The sequence below is a fragment of the Vanessa cardui genome, chromosome 16, assembly GCF_905220365.1.
Source record: "Vanessa cardui chromosome 16, ilVanCard2.1, whole genome shotgun sequence".
In the NCBI taxonomy this organism is placed as follows: Eukaryota; Metazoa; Arthropoda; class Insecta; order Lepidoptera; family Nymphalidae; genus Vanessa; species Vanessa cardui.
Genome location: NC_061138.1, coordinates 12,897,315 through 12,921,341, shown reverse-complemented (window position 1 = coordinate 12,921,341; position 24,027 = coordinate 12,897,315). Strand labels below are relative to the sequence as shown.

The window sequence follows — 24,027 nt, the reverse complement described above, 5'->3', positions numbered from 1 at the left end:
CTTTCAGATGTTTTTTAATCGAACCTAACCAGAAATTATAAAAAAAAAAGAGTTGTTAAAAAAAAGGAATCAATAAAGAACAGTTACAGAACACGAACGAACAGTTGATTTATATATTATTTATTAAAACCGGATAGGTTGATATGATGCCGGTTAAAGGAGTCTGTCTATATTTATTTTTAAATTCTACATTCAACCGATTACGATCCGATGAAGTTTAGGTTATAAGGCAGAGACAATAACGAAACGCTTCAGAAGAGCAATATAAAATTTATTTTTTTTAAACTCATTCAGGAATCTTAAAAAAACATTAATTTAAATAAAAATAAGAGATTGTATGTCTTTTCGTTTTAATGCTAACAAAATAAAATTAACATTTATTCCATCGCTGTATAAAAATATACGTAAAAATAGACAAAAGGAGATGTTACAAGAGTTACGTGTCTAGCGATTGATTATAGTTGTCTTCCGAGCCGGGCGGACAACAGAAGCCATAGACAATTTGCAGTACCGTCTTATTTTATTTTCTTTCCTCAAATTAGGGTCAAGAATATTTCTGGAACTATATTTAAATAATTCTAATACAGTAACTAGCACATTAGAAATCATTTAATGTTCGATTTTTGTTAAATAAAACTATGATCCCCACTGTTAATTTTAGCTTTTCTTAAATTATTTTAATGTTTATAATAAAGCTAAAACTAAGTGAAGATAAATAGGTTATTGAGAACAGCAATTTCATCGATTCGATGGAGTTGCTGTTCAAAAACAAGTCTTATATCTTATTGGATTCTCTTACAAATTTTGATTTGAAAATTGTGACTTGTATTTAAAAGTTATTGGGTAATATTCATGTCACGAAAGTTTTTCTCTAATAAACTCCATAAATCCCATAATGACAACCTTAACTTTCAATACATAGTATGTAGTTATTGTCCATTTGTCTTTTTTATTTAATATCATTTATAAAATGCTTAAAACTTGGAAGTCGAACATTGATATGATGGTTTAAGTAATTTATATAAGATAATTTATTTTAATGATGCACTTCATATTACTGGTGATAATTTATGAATTTTATTATTACAATTGCATAACATTACAATAAAACCTTCATTTAAAATGTATATATTCGGGCCCAATTCAAGGTAAGTAGAAATATCGTAGCCTTAATGACCCGGTACTGCGAGCAATGTTGAAAATTAATTTGTTGCAATGACAAATCTCATAGATACTTGCGACATGAGTATTACCGTGGTTTTATAAGCCTTAGTTGTAAATTTGACAAGTTTATATAAGTAGGTAGATGACAAATTTATTTACATTTCGCTTTAATAATTATTTGTGTGCATACTTAAGGCGTCAAGCCACAATGGCGCAAAAATTTGCTTTTAAAACAAAAAATACTACCAGAAAAAAATTCTGATGCCTTTCAGTTTTGTGACTAGCCATTGTGGATTTGTTGCTTTATGCATACATATGTTAGGTCCAATGTAATATGGTGCATGAAAATTACTTTTAAATTCTAGAAAAATCGCACAAATATTTACACAGTCAAACGTCATTACTTTTCCTTAATATTAAGAAAATAGAAAAAAAAAAACAATAAAATTCAATCGTAAAATGAAACAGAACACCAGACAGATTGTTCTCAACTTTTTGTAAACAAGAGAGGCACGACAGTCACCACATTACGTTTTTGTCACATTTCTTATGTAAACTAAGTAAGACTCAAGGGCACATGCAGATTACAATCGCTCGAGTTATTTTCAATTTCAAAAACACAAAAATGTCATAACATATAATTACAAATAGTCGTTACATTGTAATGGCAAGTAGAACAAAAGCTATTGAAAATATTATACACTACGAACTATGTATAATGATGTTTATAACAAAATAGTGTTCTTCAGTTCATCTGTATTATACTTTGTCTAGCAAGGTGTTAATGAGCTGGGTAATAAAAAACATTAAGTATTACGGTAGTACCCAGTGACAATTGTATTGTACCATAAGACGGCACTGCATAAATCTAAGCTTATAGACGCAGTGCAATGCTTAGTCTGATCTTAACCTAGGTGGTGTAGGAGCTTAACTACCCGGGTCATCTGGCTTGTTTTGTTTGGACCTCTTGAGTTGCTGCAGGTAGTGGCGTTGGATGGGCTTGTGGAGGGCGAGCTGAGCGAGTGCATCGTCGATGGAGAACCACTGCCGTTTGCGGCCCATAAGCCGGGAGTCTTCCCATTCAGCTAGCTCTTGTGTTACGGTCATTACATACACTTCTGTCCTATGTTTGTGCTCTCGATTCTGGAAAAGAAAATTGAAATTGACATTCATATTGAATTTCACTGTCGTGTAACTGGTAACAATTAAAAAAACTATTTGTTAATAACTTGCACAACTTTATTTAGATAATATTCAATATTAATTGCAATGAATAATAAAAGTATGTGTCTTAAACAATAATTACTAGAAAAAATTGAGTGTTAGGCATTTACGAAACAATTAACTCTCAATAGAGAGGTAAAGTGGATTAAAAAGTCACACCCCCATAAACCAATTAAAATGATTACTATTTCATGACTATAATGGTTTATTGTATCGAAGTTGCTGTACAAACATAATAGAAAGAAAAAATATGTCTAAAATAAATTGTTTTTAAAAACCATAATGTAACACATGTCAAAAAAGTGTTTTTGTGCATTCTGCCAAGATTACATTTTTCTATCTTACAGTGAAGAATAAGTTTTCTGAAAAAAATGTGACATTTTTTTTACATTGCCAGATGCTTTCTTAATAAATTCATGTTATACACCTGTGGCCTGTAATTTTATTAGATTATCTACATGATTACATGTTTGCATGGGTTACTATAGTTGTACCATAGATAGTATATAAATATATAGATATATCATCTCCAAAACTAAAGGTCCTGTTTAACTTTCCTTGGTTACTCTTTTCACAACACTTATTAAAGAAGAATTTTCTAAAATTTCAACTTTAAGCATAAGTGGGTAAGTTTATATTAATTTTATTCATATGAAGTTGGATTGTACAACTTGTTCTTAAAAAGAGATGTTATATATTTTTTCAGCTGTTTTTCTTATATAGAAATTACAAATTACAGTGATATCTCTTCTTATAAGGTTGATGACCCCATATTTATTTATGTGGTGTAATATATCAGTGTATATGTTTTTATTATTAAAATTTAATGTTACCCTTCATTGACTTTGTATATGCATCAGTAATCATCATTTTAAAATTATTTTTTAATTTATAATTTCCATTATTATACCTGTAATGACACTAGCTCATTCATCATTCAACAAAAATAATAGATACCTGGGTTGCCGGTCCCAAAAACACAAAAGGCAGACTCAGCATCTTATACATACATATGTATACACATTGGTCTTAAAAAAATTAAAATCATTATCTTTATATATTATGACACTGTTTAATATTATATCAATATTACATCATTAAAAAAAAACTAAGCTTTTTCTTAGAAATTTTGATTTCATTACTGTTTAAGTAAATTACACTTTTACATTGTTTACATATATCTATTTTGAGACAATTATAAAATACACATTAAAATATTGTTTTTGCTGAGTCAGAAATAATATAAATGAAGTATTAATAAAATAAGACAGCATAATATGAAATAGATACATACCCTTTATCATATTAGCTAATGTGAAGCAATTAATATTGATCAGATAAACAGCTTTCAACAGTATTCACACATAGACAACATATGGATAAACTAATGTTGACATTTCTTTGTGCTTCTGTCAAGAGGTTAGGTTAGTTAACGTAACATGAAAACATTTACCTCGAAAACCCCCAGACATCGCCCCAGTTTGCCGATGACACCGGCTTCCTCCAACACCTCACGCATCGCCGTCACCGACGGTTCTTCCTCAGGCTCCACGCCTCCACCCGGCACAATCCAGTTGTCAGGCCGACGCGAAGACGTCACAAGCAACACCTACGCACAAAATACACGATAGTATAGAAAATTCACCACATAATCACTGCTCATCAAATAAAAATACCATGCTAACCTCCGTTTCGGCGTCCGAACGTACGCATATACAAGCCGCGCGGCGCCTAAATCCCTCATCGTCGTATATCCGTATTGAATTAGGCTTTTCCTTAACCATTTCGAAAGAACACGTAAACACGAACAAAACAAACGATTAGAAACGAAAAGCAGACATCAAATGGAAAGAAAACTATCAACCGAACGAAATTATTTAGTGATCAACAAACGCCATAATCGAAGTATCCTAAGATAAACGTATCCATTTTCGACTAATTTATGAGTTACACAATGTACATATAAAATGAAACTAAAATAACAATAACACTACAATTAGAGCAATATTTCAGCTATAACTAGCTTTTGATAGCGAATTTCAAGCCCATGTTGAATGGTGCCTGACGTTTTCTCTGGGAAAATCGAAATAGGTTTTGGAAAGCAATATTACGACGAGTCTATCAGCTGACAGCCGGAAGCTAAAAATAGTATTGCCACAATACTAATTGTTTTTGTGTTCCATTTACTTAGTTGAGATAACCGTTTTGCGTTTTCTTATTTATTTTTATTATTATTTATGAATAAAAATAAGATCAGAAAGCAACTTTATATAAGTAAAAGATTAGTATCATGTTAAAAATGTTATGCTCAAATATCCTAAAATACTTTGGCATTTTTTATTACCACAGTGTTTTATAATTTATCAATTATAAAGTAATATTTATGTTATTACAATAATTTTAAGAATAAATTATAGATAAATAATGATTATGCTTTAACGATGTTGTGTTATTAAATACTTTATATAAGTGTTAGATTGTCTGTGGTACGTGTAATTGTATGATTTTTGTGACAGTTATTTATTTGAAATCTTAGTTTTTGTTGTTAGATTTTGTGTTTAATTTCTTTTTCAGGTTTTATCTAATGGGTAAGAATAGTTTTAAATACTTTTTTATTATTTGATTGAAATAAAGTGTTATTAAAAGCAATTACTAATGATATAAATAATTTGAAGTGAAACTTCAACAACTTTGAAAGTTTTTAAGCTAAAATTGTACACTTTGTTTACCTACTCTAAATATTTTAATGAAAGTAATTATCATGTTATTGCTGAAACTTATTTATTTTCAGAGAAGAGCTTCGATTTCGGTGCGTTGTTGCAGAACCATGAGAAGAAGCACAAATACAAACCTACGCAGCTTGTAAGCGTAGCCGGCGGGGTACAGTTTCCAGTTTAATATTAATCATTAAGTACTCAGTCATAGCTTGATAACCATGCATGCGGTAGGTTATATCCATGCAAAATGCTTCATTTATATATTTTTTAAGGGAATATCGATTATACCTCTTTTGATAGTCCACTCCTGATTTACAGGTGAAAAAACGGCTAGAAAACAGCATTCGAAATAGAAAAAGCACTCGTTTATCGGTATTTGATAAAATCAGAAATTTACCAAGAACAGAGAGTCCAGTGCCTGTTAAAAAGGTGTTATCCAAAATAGAGCACAGGCGGATGCAATTGGAAAAATGGAAGGAAGAAAAAGAGAAGAAGAAAAAGGAGGCCTCATTACAGAAAAAGAAGCCCTTCGTAGCTGGTGTGCCACATAATCCACTGAAGTTTGTCCCTCCTCCCCCACCGAAACCTATGCCGAGTATATCTGGACGAGTCACACGATCACAGTCATCTAAACAAAACACAGCCAATAATGTTTCTAAACAGAAATGCACAAAAACTGAAACAAAACAATCTAAATATATGACACAATCATTTGCACCAAAAAATGCTACCTTTAATCCACCAATATTTAAAAACATGATTAAGATACCCACTTTGGCAACCCACTCACAAAATGACACAAAATATGCATCTATAGAACATTCATTACCCGCAAAAGCACCTAAGACTGCTAAATCAAAATTGATTGCAAAACATGAACCCAGAAACTTACGAAGTAGATCTCAGTTACCTGAAAAATCAAATAAGGGTAAAAAAGCATTAAGTCCGATAAAATCTTTTTCATCAAATTCAAGTTCGAGCTTGGAATCTAATTCAGGTGAAAAGTCACCAGTCAATAAAAATAAAACTCCTAGAAAGTCCATTCAAAGTAATAAGATGTTTACTCCTAATAACAAGATTCCCAAAAGCGAGTCTAGTTCAGAAGAGAAGCTGCGTTCACCCAAGTCAATAGATTTACCAATGACACCAGAGCAAATAGTTGAAGAGGCTAAGAAGATCAGTCCCTGTGTCACTTTGTCCCGTGGGAAAGATAATGCTAGGAAGGAGATGAAGAAAAAAATTGTTGAAGGTATTATAGATTTTATTTCTTAGCATACTCTTAACCAATAGTATATAATAATACATAGCAATAGCAATGAAAGTAAAGTTAAAACTAACTTTTGATTCAGAATTATCACTGACAGATTTTGATCAAAGATATTGATTCAATTTTTGATCCAATTTGTTTAGTTATTTTACTCTGGTGATCTAACTGATGTAAAAGTTATATGAACTATGATTCAGTTTATTTTTATTTTTTTTATAATTGTAATTTCTGGAGGGTTTGCTGTTCTTTTTCATTTTGGTGTAGTTATATGTTTATAGTAGTAGTTAATATAATATTCTCTAAGAGATTCAAATAACCAGCTATTATTTGCTAGGTACTTATGGATTAGATTTATGTATAATATAAACCACCACACTACACCTCAGTTTTATACTCTATTGCAGTTATTATTGTTCACATCTTATTTTTGTTCAATAGGATGCTTAAATAAATAAATAATTATTAATTAAACATTTACCATCTTCTTATTTGATATTAACTAGTTCCTTAAGATTTATATTTTAATAACTTGTATTTGTAAAGGTCTGCTTGATGAAGATCAATGTGAGATCGACAGCGTGGATCACTTCAGGAAGCAGCTTGATTCGGAAATCAAGCGCATGACAGAGATGTGCGAAACCTGGGATAAGATACTCGAGCAGATTGCTCTGCCTGAGGCTGTACAGGTATATTAATATATGTCTATAAAACTCTCCATCTCAACAATCCTCTCCAATTATTTGTACACTGTATAATTTTTTATGTTTTCCACTTGAAAATAAAATTCTTGTCATTTGTCTACGGGCTAGCTTGGAAGCTTTTATCTTTTACTTTATATAAAAGAAATTGATCTTACTCTCCTCAATTAATGTTATGATAACATAGTAAACTTTTGTTACTACTAAAACCTACGACCTACCTCCTACCTAACCTACTTGACGACCTCCGTGGTCGAGTGGTGTGTACACCGGTTTTCATGGGTACGCCACTCTGAGGTCCCGGGTTCGATTCCCGGCCTCGATGTAGATTACCATTAGTTTTCTATGTTGTCTTGGGTCTGGGTGTTTGTGGTACCGTCGTTACTTCTGATTTCCATAACACAAGTGCTTCAGCTACTTACATTGGGTAAAAAAAAAAAAACCTATGTCCGTGTGATCCCCATTGATGTGTCGTTGTGGCGGCAGGAGGCAGTGCTGGGCGCGGTGGGGCAGGCGCGGCTGCTGATGTCGCAGAAGCTGCAGCAGTTCGCGTCGCTGCTGGCGCGCTGCGAGCGCCCCGACCCGCTCCAGGCGCTCGTCACGCCCACCGACCTGCACGGCTTCTGGGACATGGTCTTCATGCAGGCGAGTGACCCGCTAACTGAAAAGTAAAAGTAAAAAGTAACAGCCTGTAAATTTCCCACTGCTGGGATAAGGCCTCCTCTGCCATTAAGGAGAGGGTTTGGAACATATTCCACCACGCTGTTCCAATGCGGGTTGGTGGAATGCACATGTGGCAGAATTTCGATGAAATTAGACATGCAGGTTTCCTCACGATGTTTTCCTTCACCGCCGAGCACGAGATGAATTATAAACACAAATTAAGCACATATATATAGTGGTGCTTGCCTGGGTTTGAACCCGCATTCATCGGTTAAGATGCACGCGTTCTAACCACTGGGCCATCTCAGCTCTTCTGATACAAAATAACTATTCTTAATAACTTGGTGGTAGGGCTTTGTGCGAGCCCGTCTGGGTAGGTACCACCCACTCATCAGTTATTCTACCGCCAAATAACAGTAGTCAGTATTGTTGTGTTCCGGTTTGAAGGGTGAGTGAGCCAGTGTAACTACAGGCACATGGGACATAACATCTTAGTTCCCAAACTTAGTGTCGCAGTGATGATGTAAGGAATAGTTAATATTTCTCACAGCGTCACTGTCTATGGGTGATGGTAACCACTTACCATCAGGTGGCCCATATGCTCGTCCGCCAACCTATACCATAAAAAAAAAAAATCATAAAACAAAATTATAATTGCAGGTGGAAAATGTGGACATGAGATTCAAGAAGCTGGAGGAGATGAGAGCCCGCGGGTGGGCCGACGAGCCCGTCGAGCCTTGTGTCAAACACAAGGTCGCAAGCAAGCCGGCTGCCCGCAGCCGCCCTGCCGCCACCAGCCGCCTCAAGGACATCATCGCCGGTACGGGCGATGTGTTTTGTTTAGATGACTGTGATCGTGTGACTCGCCCAGATACACTCGGCATAGGTTTTGGTAGGGGAGGGACAAACTTAAGTGGATTATGTGGCACACCAGCTACGAAGGGCTTCTTTTTCTGTAATGAGGCCTCCTTTTTCTTCTTCTCTTTTTCTTCCTTCCATTTTTCCAATTGCATGCGCCTGTGCTCTATTTTGGATAATACCTTTTTAACAGGCATGTACTTAATAATAACGTTTAACCGCTTCAACCGCGAAACTGTCCGCGAATCTCACAGTTTGAGGATGGACTACAAGATGTGTTGTTGCATTGATATTAAGAAATTGAAAAAGAAAACGTCAGCGTAAATTTTATAAATATTGAATTCTGTAGATTTAAGAAAGGATTCTTTCATAAGAACTATCAAAGTTTAGTAAATAAACTTTCATTTTCTGAGATAAACATGCAAGTTCTGGTTCTTTCGAAACAGACTGACTCCGTTCACGACATAGTTGCAATGACCCGCCAATGCAATCACTCCTGGGGGGGGGTTGGTCCTCCGCCTATTGACAAAAAACCGTCCGTGGTTATCGCCAGTGCTTGCGCGCTAACTAAATTCATTCTATGGGTTACAAACTTTGTGGCGGTTTTTAGCCGCGAGTATTTTGTAACATTTCACGCTTTTGAAATCAGTCGCGGGTAAAACTGCGAGTGCGGCCGCAAGTATTAGTTTCCCTAATAGGTGTGTCCTCAGCCTTATGTTTCACAAGTCACAGTATGTGTCAGAAAAGCTTTTTATTCTATCACTCTCATATTCCTGCATAGGACTATGTAATAAGAATACTAATGCATTTATGTGTAATGCTTTAAACAGCTGCCCGAAAAGCCAAGAAAGATCATCAGGTTGACGTGGCAGTCCCTGAAAGCGCGGCCCAGGAGAGCAAGACGTTCGATGCGGGTTTCTTCAGCGTCCAGTCGCCCGTCAAGTCACCCAAGCAGGCCTCCACGCCCGTCAATAAGCCCAGCCTCTTGAAGGCGGTCTTGTCTAATGAGGCCAACAAATCCGCTTCCAAGGTAATAGCCAGCTTTACTCAGTAACGCGTTATTCATTTGTAATTTTTTTCTCACGTTGTATGCAATTGTCATATCATCTAATTCCACAATATTGTGCACTAACAGAATTCGGCCTCGTTTGCCATGCTTCGCGCTTCACTGATCGGCAAGAATGTTGAACAAAATGAATCGTATGTGGTAAGTACGGAAACGCTTCTGATGCCTAACTCATGAGTTTCACAATTCTTGATTTATTATATATCTATAGACATAACATATTTTCACATAACTACTTATATTCACTTTGTCGTCATACAAATCGTATTCTTTGTCGAATCCATAATAAATATCATATGATCTCAAGTCATGATATCACGTCGATATTATATTATATCGAAGTGGTTTATTTCGATTTTCTTCTCTTGTGGTTGGAATATCACTGGCCTCAGTATTACTTGCTCAAATATTCTTGATTAAAGATTTATAAGTTTAATTAAATAGCTTGTTTAAATCTTAATAACAGAAGACTTAAAATATATTTATTATAAGTTTAGAGGAAATATTAATTACGAAGGTTAAATTGAATGACAATCAATCAACTAAATCAACTAAATAAAAAGAGAAGAGATTTTTATTAGACAATATTTTTTATCACCAGTTACATAATTATTATCTTAAAATGAATAGAAAACTTATCGTAACAGTTACTGGTGATCTAAAACCGGTCCTCACTCTTTTTTTTTTCATTTATCAGTGTATGTAAATAATAAATAAATAATTGCAGCAGGACCTCGTACCGTTAACACCTATAAATTTAGACGCTACGCCGGCCCGAAGCATTCTTAAATCGACGAAAAAATCTGGAAAGAAATCGATTAAAGTCGTACTATTCGATCAATCGGAATCGGAAACCGTAGACAAGCAGTACTCGTCCGAGAACGAAGCGGACATAACCGGCGTGGCGAAAATAGAAACAGACCAGAATGCGGACAGCGGCCTGTCCTCCATGGACGTGGAGAAAGAAGTGGAAGGCAAGGAGAACAAGTCGTCGAGGAGGAAGTCCAAACTGATACGTCAGGACGCGACCGAGGACCGCAGCCCCGTGAAGACGAGGAGCATGCGGAAGAGCATCCAGACCCCGAGCGCTGAAAATGTGGAGGGGAAGAAGAGAAGTTCCAGAAAGAAGGCTCTACAGGAAGTAGAAATAAACGTCGAGGAGATCAAAACGGAAACCCCTAAAAGGTCATCGAGACGAAAGAGTTCCATGCGAGATGTTGCGGCGTGATTCTACCTCTTTGATTAGTGTTACTTGTATTGTCTGTGGTCGTAATTCGTCATTTTGTTCACATCTGTGGCAAACTTTTATTTTATAATAAACACTATGAAACAACGATAATTTTTGATGGTCATGTAATAGGATTCGACGAAATACAATTTCTTTATAAATGTAAACTATATTCAAATACACTGACAGTGATTAATGTAAGTTAATTTTATTAACGCTCGTTTGATGGAAGTTATTACCAAATAAAAAACTAAATGATCACCACATCATCAGCAATAAGAGTATAGACATTAAATCAGCCAAAATTGTGAAAAACGTTAGCTATAGAATAGCAATAGCAAAATCTAGAGTGTATTACGTGAAGTTGAAATTAAACTCAAGGCTCATGCCTCATCTATATATTTTTTACTCATCACAATTTAGGGAAGGGCTTTTGTAAGTAAAAAAACTTATAATCGTAAACGGTGCCATATTGACTGATCTAACATTGTAACCTAACCTTAAGTTTATTTGGTATATTTTTAAAAATTATAATTAAATACTAACTAATCTATGTAGATAAATTGCCTACCATTGAGTACTTGATAGAGGCTAGTGGTTACAATGGGTTGTTGATTTTTTTAAATGTGGCAATACCTGCTACTTTTATACAAAGATACAATGTTGGCAAAGAAACGAGATTCTTTACAAAAGAAGTTTTTTCCCAGCTGTGGGATGTTACTTTACAAGATCTGTTGTTACAAGAAAACATCTGTGTCAAATGATTTACTTCTTTGTTTACTGTATTTCAGTTACAATATTGTGTTATTTTATTTGTATTATTAAAACCGGCTTTGATTTAATTATTTCGTATGTCGTGTTAAATATTTTATTTTGTTTCATTGTCACGTCTAGCTTATGTGTATACTTGCATATAAGGCTGAGAGGCATGTTGTGTTTAAATAATTTAAGAATGACATTTTAGTAATCTAGTTATATGTCATATGGATATAGTTTGAGAATATGTAAGGCATCCGAATGAGTTTGGTTTAACATCTTTAAGTATATGTTAATAATATGTAGTTAATTTAGAAGGTTTAATAGAAAAAAAACTGTTTGTAACTTTAAGTTTTTCTGGTTGAATTATTATGTGTCGTATACTTACTTACTGTAATAACTAAATAATCAAAATCTCATTGCGTTAATTTTATTTATTGGGAATTAAACGATTAAGAAAAAAAGGCGTCAATTCCGCTAATTTATAACGATTACGGTACCTTCCCGATTCAATTCGATTTAAACTTAGATTGTTCTTTGTCTATAATTTTGGAACAGTTAGTTTGGAGGGGAAAACTTGTACAAATTTACGGTTTCATAAGATTATGGTCTTTTCATGCCACTGGAAACCTAGAGGAAACCAAATCGATACGACGTTTTTCGTATTAAAACAGAATTTTTCAAATTTGTTCGATTATGATTATTAGACTATGTTGGTTTTATATATTTTGATCTTCAGTAATCTCAAAGAAAAACTTATCAATGCAACAATATAACAACTTAAATTATGGATATAATATCATGATGTATTTGTAAATAATTTTAACTGTAGTTTTTTTTAAATCTATTTATAGTTTGTAACTGTGCCCCTTTAATTTTGTATTTTTTTTTGTTAACTGGAGAAAATTGACTGCATACATTATAAACTGCCAAATATTAAGTATCTTAGATATCGCCCATAGTCTTATTCAAGAAATAAATTTTAAATTAGTAATGAGAAATGAAAAATCAATCTGAAATAAAAATTAATTGAAAAGCTAAAATCTTTTGAAGTCAACTTTACTTGAAGTACATACACTGTGTTGATGACTTACATAATGATAATACAAAGTATATAACATGTGCATTTATCTAAATTTACAAAGAATAGCATAGGTTTTATTGTACTAAATTGTATATTAAATAATAAAAGTAATATGGCTTTTATTGCTTCTTCCTAACGTCGAAAAATTAATGAAATAACCCGCTCGTGCCTCACAACATTAAATAGACGACAAACGAATTTTGTAAATAGATTATAATATAGAAAAAACAATTGGAAATTGATCCTTATTACAACTTTGCTAATACATTAAATAGTTACAAGGCAATCGCTAAGTACCTAGTTTTAGATGATTTACATAGATGACGTACATATTAATGTAATTGCATATGTAGTTGGTGTTCTGTGGTATCATCGCATTGAATTTATATACAAGTAACTCATCACGCGAGGATTTTTATAAGAGTTTTTATAAAAGCCTACTTGAATAAAATATGTTTTCAAAACTATTTTTTTTAAAGTTGTGTCTTGTCTCCATTTTTGAAGAACAGGACGCCCACACTCCTACTCCACGCCCCCGGAGTTCCCTTCGGAGAGGACAGAGTTAAAAGCTTCTGACGTTCCTTGAGTACCTGCACCTGTTTTTAATAACTCTGTAGTAATACCGTCCTCTCCAGGGACTTTTCCATTTTTACGCTGTTTAAAATCAATCTCGATTTCGCCAATACTGACTTCAGGCAGGTCTTCGGAGAAATGGCGTTTTAATGTAGCTCTAGAATCCTCATTTTCGGGATCAGGTCGAGTTGCATGCGATGCGTATAACCGGCCGTAGAAGTCCTCTATTTCTGAAAGAATTGCCAGCTTTGAAGAAACGACTTCTCTACTTGTTGTGGTAAACTTCGTTAGGTGGCTCCTTCTAAGAGATTGTACAAGCACCTTAGACCACCGATTCTGCTCGATTGCTCTTTCCATCGTAAGAGTATTAAAGCACCGGAGGTCGTGGCGTACGCGCTTGTTGATCTCTTGGTATAGTTGCCGAGTCTCTTCCAAAAGTTTGGACTACCTACCCTTACGCTGCATGCCACGAAGTCTTGTACCTTTTTTAGGTTTTTTACATTTTCTAGGTTCTGGTTTACGTCTGTTTTAGGTTTTTACGGCAGCGAATCGGTTCTCCAGGTTTGAATGGAACGTTTTTGATACCGCAATGGTTTGGAGCAGCTTTGGTTGGAGCGTGGACTTCATCAGACGGACGCGCTCGGCCTTAAAATTGATATTCAGAGAGCCTCGGGCAAGTCGATGATCACTACAGGTATTGAAACAGTTGATCACTGAGACGTCTCTGAATATATGCCTCTTGTCTGTCATGATGAAGTCTATCTCATTTTTGGTCATAGTGTTGGGGTTTTGCCACGTCCACTTTTTTTGGGGCTGCTTTTTGAAGAAGGAGTTCATCAAGAAGAGCCCATTCCGTTCGAGGAAGTTGACAAGCATTTGCCCCTTATGATTCCTGCTTCCAAATCCATGGGGTCCTACTACCGATTCACTGCAATTCTGTATGCCCACTTTAGCGTTAAAGTTCCCCATGACAACGTTGTAGTGGGTTTTCGTGGTGGAGGGCCCTCGAAATGTTATAGAACATTTCCTCCATTTCATCGTCCGAGTGTTTCGGGGTCGGTTCGTACGCTTGCACCACCTTGAGGCTATACCTCTTGGTGAGCTTGATAATAAGGTATGCTATCATGTTCCACACACTGGAGATTTCCACAACATTGTCAGCTAGGGACTTATTAACCAAAAACCCAACGTCACCTTGGGATTGTTGGTCTCCCTCTGGGAAATAGATTAGGTGGCCCGATTCGAGGGTTACGGTGTCCTCTCCCTCTTTACATAACCCTTATATGTGCCACCAAATTTTCTCCAGTTCCACCTTAAGTTGCGCTAGATGCGAGTCAAGCTGTAGCGTGCGTTCGCTGTACGTCGCCAGCGTCAGTCGGTTGTGGTGGCCTCTGGTAATTCTTAGCATCCCCGTCCCGCTGTTACCATCGTCGCCACCATGACGAGGAATAGCGGAGCTGCCGATAACAGGGGGCCGTGGTTTATGTGTGTGAACCGATTGTGATACACGGTACGGTCCTCGAAGTTGTTCAAAAATATGTCTACCTGGGGCAGACTTTGTGATTAGGTAGAAACAACCTTGAGGACGAGGTAAATAAAAGAATTCAGCTAGGTTGGGCAGCGTTTGGGAAATTAACTCGAATCTTTTCATCGTCCATTCCACAGTGCCTTAAGACGAAAGTCTTCAACCATTGCGTCCTACCTGTCATGACATATAGAGCCGGATCGTGGACACTCACGGCAAGGCTGGTCCACCAGTTTAAAGTCGCTCAGCGTGCTATGGAAAGGGCTATGCTTGGCGTTTCTCTACTGGATTGCATCAGAAATGAGGCGATCCGTCATCGACATAGCCCACCGGATTAGTAAGCGGAAGTGGCAGTGGGCTGGCCATATTTGCAGCATAACCGTTGGGGAAAACGTGTTCTAGAGTGGAGGCCGCGTCTCGGCAAACGTAGTGTAGGACGTCCTCGGGCACGGTCGAGTGACGATTTACGTAAGACGGCTGGCAGACGAAAAGAAAGATCACAGTGGCGTGCGATTGGAGAGGCCTATGTGTCAATACATATTTTGTAATGTTTTGTATGTACGGAAAAATATTAAAGTTTTTATGAGAAAATGTGATTCTCACAACATTGGTACAAGTAACAAACACATTCTTGTTACTCCTGTTACTCGACTGCATAGTGTCAGTAACTCTTTTGTGGGGCAATGTATACGCTTCTACAACAGGATCCCAGAATACGTTCAAAATGCTTCTGTTGCCAAATTTAAAAAAATTGTTAAGGAACGCTTGTGTGCAAAAGGTTACTACACAATTAACGAGTTTATGCTTGATAGCACACCTTGGGAATGAAACGATCGCCTCCTGGCTATTTCTAATCATATACTACTATGTATCTTATTAATTTGACAAAAAAAAAATAACAAAAAAAAGACCCGCTGAGTTTTTTTCGCCGGTTCTTCTCGGGTCAGGGTGTTCCTTTTTCCGAACCGGTGGTAGTTTTTATTTGACAATCAATAAGTAAGTGTAATGCTTCTATATTGAATAAAAGAATTTGAGTTTGATTTTGAGTTTGAGTTTCCAGCAGTGGATGAGAATGGGCTGATTGATTGACTGATTGATTGAAAGTTGTGTCGCTATTAAAAAAATACATTGAAAACAAAATTCATAAATATGTCCCCAAATGAATGAAATTAAGTTCTATCTAGATTGTATTGCAAAATTTCAGATCAATCTACTTAATATTTAGTTGAGGACAGGCGTTCTATAGGGGAGTTGTTAAGAAAAATAGAAAATTATTAAAATAAATTTCGAAATGTGTCAGTTTTTTTACATCCGTGACTCCTCAAAATTTACTGTGGAAAGTGGTCATTAGAACGTGGTTTTATATTTTTGAAGCTATCTTTTTCCAAATGAATCATAAATCAACTCCAGCAGAGCAGCAAGCCAATTCGTGTAGTAGATAAGACGTCCTTTGGCGTCAGAACCGCTGTCCTATTTAGCACATTGCCAAATTGCCCCCAGACATAGAGCTAGGATGCTAGATAAGGACATTCAACTTTTATTGAGCACATACAATAAAACAACATTTTATCGTATTTCCTTGCATACTGGGACTTTGGTTTGAATTGAGAAAAATATAAATTAGTTTAACATTGTTTACATTGACCGTTAATACCATCATTGACAGGAACACAGACAGACGAATGGAATATCTGTGATAGTAAATTATGGTCCTGTGCTGTTACTTTTATTAAAATAAATTGCTTTCATTTTTATAAAGGAGTCACATTCCATCTTTGTTTCCTATATCCTTGTGTTTTGGGCAAAAGCCAATCGTAACTTCAGAGTTCAGCTTAAAGGCTATGTAGATTGTTCCAGTCGTAAGGACGATAGTGGTTTGTATGATAACTTTGTAAATTTAATTAACATTAAAAAGTCGAACTAATAATTGGGTTTATTCAAAAAATATAAGTAATTACTTAATTTTAATGGTATATAAAAGTAAAAAAAAGTAAAGTAACAGGCTGGAAATTTCCCACTGCTGGGCTAAGGCCTCCTCTCCCATTAAGGAGAAGGTTTGGAACATATTCCTCCACTGTTCCAATGCGTGTTGGTAGAATGCACATGTGGCAGAATTTCAATGAAATTAGACACATGCAGGTTTTCTCATGATGTTTTCCTTCACCGCCGTACGAGATGAATTATAAACACAAATTAAGCACATATATATAGAGGTGCTTGCCTGGGTTTGAACCCGAAATCATCCGTTAAGTTGCACGCGTTCTAACCACTGGGTCATCTTGGCTCTGTTCTATAAATTGAACTACAATTAAGAGATTTTGTATTATTTTAGCAATCAGTAAATAATTTTATAATTCATTGTCATTTCATGTTATTTTTAGAATACTATTCATTTAAATTTATCTTTGAGATATTATATTTCATAATCGCTATTAATTTGTGTTAAGAAATTATTTAAAAAAAAAACAATTATTAAAAGTGGCAGTGGAGGCCGCCGTAACAGTAACAATTATGGTTTGCGAACAAAACCGTACACAGGATCAGATTACGTAAATATATGCAAATTTAGCCCAAAACCGAGTACTGAGAGTCAGTAATAGGGGGTTATTAGAATTTTGAAGCTGGCAGCACCAAAATGGCGGAGGTATAATTTGCGTACACAATACAGTAATTAGCACTGTTCAGTATGATTGCGTTAGGCAATTACGCGTGTCTATTTGGTTATTGTATTTACTGTTCGTTAGATCATGTTCACTCGGTAAATATTTGCTAAATTATGATATTATATATAACGATGGCCGTGATGAACTGTTAACTCGATATTGACTTGGATTATAGTTTCTCGACTGTAACCAGACGTTGTGTACTTCGGACTGTCCTTAGAGAGAACTATCAATTTGAAACAAATATAATCCTCTAGATTCTGATTCTGAGTCTGGTCAGATAAAGCAGATATTGTTATTAGCATAACGAAACAGAAGCAGAAGCAGAACTGTTTATAATTAAATATTTCGAAATCATTTTAATCCTTGCTTCTAATCGCAGCTTGTCTTTGTTCGGATTATGCTAAATTTATTAATAAGCGTAGTAATTATATATGGGATTAAATTAATTATAATAGGTAAAGATATATTTGAGTATGTCTATGTTTTATTTTAAAACTAGCGCCCCGGCTTTGCACTTTATTTATTTACGACATCACATTAGAAACTTATCAGTGTTTCTTTACTACATTGTCCATGTATTATATACAAAAACCTTCATCTGGAATCACTCTATCTATTAAAAAAATCGCATCAAAATACTTTGTATGGTTTTTAAGAATTAAGGACACAAAGAAATATAGGGGCAGAGAAAGCAACTTTGTTTTATAGATACTGTGAAGTGATAGTGATATGTAGGATGATAATACAGTATCGAGACTGATGCAGGTCAATTTTGGGAGGTTCTTCTTAAACATTATTAATTACTTAATCTATGATTGAATATTTGTGGCGATGTGTTTATTTTATATATTTATTGTGTATTTAGGGACCTAAGCAAAGTTAGTTTGGTTTATATTTATCTAAACTCTACTATAAGATTTAGCTAAAGTAAGTCAGTATAAAAAAAGAAAGGTTGTCATGCCTTTTTGACTCAGGGTAAATCTTGGTAATGATATTCGGAATCCAGTGGAACCAGGTTAAGTGGTAATTTAATAGCTAATATCAATTTGTTGTCGTTATTATTCTTCAAAAATAATGTTATTATTTAATAATTATTAATACTCTGGAAGGATGATGTAAAATTTTCATCTTTAGATTGCATGCAATGAAGAATAACGATGAGACCAAAATACGGATTAGCCTCACTGATTTTTCAGATGCTTATTTTGTTAATAATTTATCACGTAGTCTGCGAAGAAAACATCGCTATGACGCCTACACGAGGACGGTGGAATTACACCAATTTTACAAAACAACATTAGAGCAATTTGGTAAAATAACAGTAAACATCCTTTTAAAAACGAGATCAAATCATGGTTACAATATGAAGATTAATAAAAGACAATATACCTGTGTTCGTTGAGAAATGGTGCGAAAGAGATTATCTTTTTCAATTGCTTACTGTAAAAGATTTTCATAAAAGTAGTCTAGGAATAACAAAGGATTCCAACGAACAAATTATCATAATAAAATAGAGATATAGTTTTCGCACGAACATAATGGAATCTCGCTTTTATCACTTCGTTTTCACAGAAAAATTCCAGCCAATAATGTTCGTAGTGGTACATCTCTTTATTTTATGAAGTTACTTATTTGTTCTGTAAAAATAATAGGGGGAAGGGGGATAGAACCGAGTGGAAAATGGAAGTGTTACACGTCTATTGTTGTACATCTTCCAGTAACGAGAGATTTTGGAGATTATTGCAAGCTATTCCAATGTAGGCTGGAAGATATATATGTGACAGAATTCGAGGTTAGGTATAAGGATTCCCTTCATTGTTATATCTAAATAAAAGTGTGGTGTCAGTCTTTTTAGAAAAACTCATAAGCACCACACTACACTTTCAATAAGGAACTCACGAATACGTTAGTACGAATTTATTAGTACTTGCCCGGGTTTTAATCTGCATTCACCGTCTCAATAGGCTATTTGACAATGCGAAAAATAAATTGTGAATTATTGTAATCACTGTATATTATGAGTTTATGGTTATTTACTAACGAAAGTTGAAAATAATACTTAATTTACTCAAAAATCAATTAATAAAAATCAATTTTTTCAAACATTTTTCGGCAAATATGTACTAGAAATAAAAAAAACGACTTTTGCTGGATTCCTTAACCACTACTAAATAATATAAAATGGTTTTTAAAAACCAGTCAAATAGCCTATTCACGTATTCAAATCACTGGGTCATTTTGGCTCTTATGGGTAGTCGATATTAATACTAGCAGTTTTTTTTATGGTGTATGTTGGCGGACGAGCATATGGGCCACCTGATGGTAAGTGTTCACCATCACCCATAGACAATGACGCTGTAAGAAATATTAACCATTCCTTACATGGTCAATGCGCCACTGGCTCACTCACCCTTCAAACCGGAACACAACAATACTGAGTTATTTGGCGTAGAATAACTGATGAGTGGTTGGTACCTACTCAGACGGGCTTGCACAAAGCCCTAACACCAAGTAAAAGTTGTCGGTACATTTTATTTTCGTTTTGCGTTCACGGTACAAATCACATTACATTAGCTATTAATATAATGGGACAAACGAATATGGTCGTCCTTGGCAATGAAATTAGGCAGAATGTATTTCTAAGCAACTTCCTGTTCTTCAATAGTAGTTTGTACAAAATATGGAGTGATACATATCCGAGGCGCGTATAATCCGCTAGTAACGTAAACAATGATTTCGCTTCGGTGTGGGGAGGCACTAGGGTTACCATAAGTAATATCAAGAGATGGATTTCTTATACAATTAAATGTCCTTGAAATTTGTATTACATATAAGTAGAATAGAAGAGTCTCAACTAGGCAGCTGATAATAAATTACAAATCGTATTTTTAGTGAATATTGTTATTATAAGTATTTTTATGTCTTTGTCGAGTCGAGATGGCCCAGTGGGTAGAACGCGTGCATCTTAACCGATGATTACGGGTTCAAACCTGGGCAAGCACCGCTGATTCATGTGCTTAATTTGTCTTTATAATTCATCTCGTGCTTAGCGGTGAAGGAAAACATCGTGAGGAAACCTGCATGTGACAAATTTCATAGAAATTCTGCCACATGTGTATTCCACCAACCCGCATTGGAACAGCGTGGTGGAATATGTTCCAAACCTTCTCCTCAAAGGGAGAGGAGGCCTTTAGCCCAGCAGTGGGAATTTACAGGCTGTTGTTGTTGTTGTATGTGAGTTAATTTTGGCAACTTCCTAAAACCGGACTGAGATTTTTGTGACAGGAAGATCTTAATGTCATTATCGCATTCGATGAGAATGAACTAATGATGAAAATGATGAGATGAACTAATTCATGGAGACTTTTACAAGAACTGAACGTAGTGCACTTCCTTCCTTCCATCATCAGATGTACTGTAATTAATATACATAAATATTGTAGCTTGTACCTACTAAGAGACTTTAAGACTTTCATTTATTTGTATATTTTGAAATTATTTTATAGATATCTTAGCGTTATTAAAGGATCAAGGTCTAATTTAAAAAAAAAAAAAAAATTTACAGAACGTCAACTATACTATGAACGGTAAGGACTATATATTTATTAAAATAGTTGTCTGTGATATTGTCACCCTATGGAAAACGGAACTTGAGCCAGTTTATTAAAAATTGGATTTACTCCCGGGCGGCGGCACGCGGCTCTTTTCATATCAACATCTTGCGAAACTTTATATTTGTCGTAATGTGGGGGAACGATATTATTATTTGCGCAAATGTTATAGATATTTGCGCTATTATTTTTTATATTTCCAAAAGCAGGTAACGTGTTATGAAACTAGATATATTGAGCTATTCTGTTAGAACAACACCGAAACTCACAGAGATCATGATGGTGGTGAAATTACTGGATAGATATGTTCTGAGAATTTGACTATTTCAAGAAACATATATCAAAATAGTGTAATCACGGTTGAAAGGCTAATAATTCTAACAGAATTGCACTGTTGGTCGTCTTTATAAATCAAATATTATTTTTAGATTTAATCGCAATTATATTAGTACCTAAAATATTCTTATGAAGTATAAATATTTCAATAATTACGTTAATAATATACGTGGAATATATGTATTGTCAGCAGTCTGAAATTTTTTGTTTTGTTTTTTTTAACCAGCTGATGGTAAGTGGTCACCATCACCCATAGACAATGACGCTGTAAGAAATATTAACTATTCTTTACATCGTCAATGTGCCACCAACCTTGGGAACTAAGATATTATTATTTATGTCCCTTGTGCCTGTAATTATACTGACTCACCTCAATCAATCAAACCGGAACACAACAATACTGAGTACTGTTATTTGGCGGTAGAATATCAGATGAGTGGATGGTACCTACCCAGACGGGTAGCACAAAGCCCTACCACCAAGAGCAAGAACATTCAGACATGCTGTGCACATTTTAGTTTATCTTTACATTAAAATAGAGTTATCAATAGGGTTCTCTGTATAGTTCTACATTGCAGGTAGGTTTAAAATGACAATAATAAAAATGGCATGATAAAAAGATGAAATGGAAATAGTTTCATCTCTCTGTATAGATAGAATCGGAACCTATATAATTAGTTATGACTATAATATGACTATAATATGAAAATATTCTATAGTAAAATAGTTGTCGCGAGTTAGTCTCATATATTTTTTTAAATCTTATAGACATTCGCCGGCTTCATTATGGCTGAGTACGCCGTAATTCTGCCTTATATTATTTATACGTTTGATACTTCCAAGTCCAGCATGCAATATCAAGACTGCTGTAAATATCACCAATGTGTATAAACGGACATAATATAATATGGACAATATTTACATTCCAAACACCACAAATTTTGTCATGAATGTAACAAGATAAAGGGGTGTGCTCATCGCATATATCATACTCAGAGGTTTTATACACGGCTGTCATTTACGTTGACATGTGTTTGTAGCTTACGTGTATTCAGCTGACGCTGTGAGTAGGCAGCTTTATATCAAATCATATCTTTTTTTAACAAGTCCGAGGCATAGATGCTTTAAAAAAAAAATTTGCTCAACTTAATAAACAAAAAAATTGGAATTAACTACAAAATTTGGTTTCAAATATTTTAAATTTGTTTTTTTTTATGAATAAAATAAATGAATCAATTATAATCACACGCATACTGGGACATCTTGTTAGCACGAGTGTCACTCACAACAATGTCGACATTAATTAATCTATTTTAACTAATCTAATTTAAATAAATTCCACATTTACCTCTCTAAATGATGTTGCATGTTTCTCTCAAAACAACTTTTTCCTTAATTACTAAGCACCTAAAATACTTTCAAGATTAAATTGTTAATTAAATCATCATACTCTTGTCAGTAATGAGTGAAGACAAACGTCTTGCTACATTAAGATATTTATTGGAAGTTTGTAATTCAATAATCTTACTTTTTAAGTAAATTCGAGCGTAAAGTAAATAATCCATTAAGAACAATTCGTAAGTGCACGCGCTGCTTATAATGAAAAAGATTTATTAACATAGGCTACACTGGGGGCCCTATTAACGTATATAATGTTACCATTAACGCTGTAAAAGCGAAACTACATTTTAATGAATACGAACTTTGACACTAAATGTAATGTTTTTGACAGGTGATGTGTGGATGACAAGCATTAGCTTTTATTATCTACATTTTTTTAAAACATAAGTTCAATTGTTTTATAATCTGTTATGGTATCATTGTTTTACAATCTCTTTACTCGATAAATTTTCTTAAATTTCTTGCCTTACAGATTAAAAAAAATCTATATCAACCAAATAATTAAATGTTAAACATAAAGTAAGCAGCTTAAAATTTTGATATCAACTTTTATTAGCAATAGTTTTTTGAACTATGATACTGATAGTAGTTCATAGATGATTGAGGTCATAGGTTCAAATTCGGACAATCACCTCTCAAGCTTGGTTTTATAACACATAATATATTTTTTATTTCATTTGATGTTTCAACAATGCAACTATTTTTTTATCTGTGCTTAAAACAGCTTTTTAAAATAAACATTAGAATATTTTAAACATACAACATTATAATAATTCCATTAAAATGTAACAAATGTTGGGTACATTATTTAGTTTGGTATTGTAAATTTCTTATTTGCAAATAAGCTTAAAAGTTATTTAATTCAGCTTCCCTTGCCCTCGGTGAAATATGGAGCGTATTTTTCAGCTTAGTCTCCCCTCCGACGAGGGATACTTATAATGAAGTCGATACAACAGACGGACACTTTAATGCAAATAAGATAAATAATATAATATTACAGTCGTAAATTAAATCCATTTTTCGTTCTTACTTGGAGCTAATTAATTCTAGTTCCGTTGACGTCATTAAAGCTATTATTTCGTTTCATAATTTACAATAAAAAACAATTCTCAATGTCATTGTTGATGATAAAAAAGTTACAGAGATAATATGCTTCGTAATGCAATTATGTGTAATGGAATATTAAGTTT

At 34.5% G+C, this 24,027-nt stretch overlaps 2 protein-coding genes across 6 annotated transcripts; one reads left to right on the top strand and one right to left on the bottom strand.

The window, feature by feature from the left end:
• Window positions 1-254: 254 nt before the first annotated feature.
• Window positions 255-4,523, bottom strand: LOC124536163 (diphosphoinositol polyphosphate phosphohydrolase 2). The gene is made up of 3 exons (XM_047112626.1): window positions 4,074-4,523; window positions 3,842-3,997; window positions 255-2,307 (listed from the first exon to the last, which is right to left on the bottom strand). Exons 1-3 carry the CDS (start codon window positions 4,170-4,172, stop codon window positions 2,092-2,094), a joined length of 471 nt encoding a protein of 156 aa, XP_046968582.1. The 5' UTR covers window positions 4,173-4,523; the 3' UTR covers window positions 255-2,091.
• A 382-nt stretch (window positions 4,524-4,905) lies between these two features.
• Window positions 4,906-11,573, top strand: LOC124536461 (disks large-associated protein 5). 5 transcript variants are annotated; one of them, XM_047113008.1, is made up of 9 exons: window positions 4,906-4,976; window positions 5,180-5,268; window positions 5,424-6,354; window positions 6,916-7,058; window positions 7,557-7,715; window positions 8,394-8,553; window positions 9,422-9,621; window positions 9,727-9,798; window positions 10,388-11,573. In XM_047113008.1, exons 1-9 carry the CDS (start codon window positions 4,973-4,975, stop codon window positions 10,883-10,885), a joined length of 2,256 nt encoding a protein of 751 aa, XP_046968964.1. In that variant the 5' UTR covers window positions 4,906-4,972; the 3' UTR covers window positions 10,886-11,573. The 5 variants fall into 5 exon arrangements, with proteins under 5 accessions (XP_046968964.1, XP_046968962.1, XP_046968967.1 ...); XM_047113006.1 differs by having other exon boundaries at window positions 10,385-11,573; XM_047113011.1 differs by lacking the exon at window positions 9,727-9,798.
• The last annotated feature ends 12,454 nt before the right edge of the window (window positions 11,574-24,027 follow it).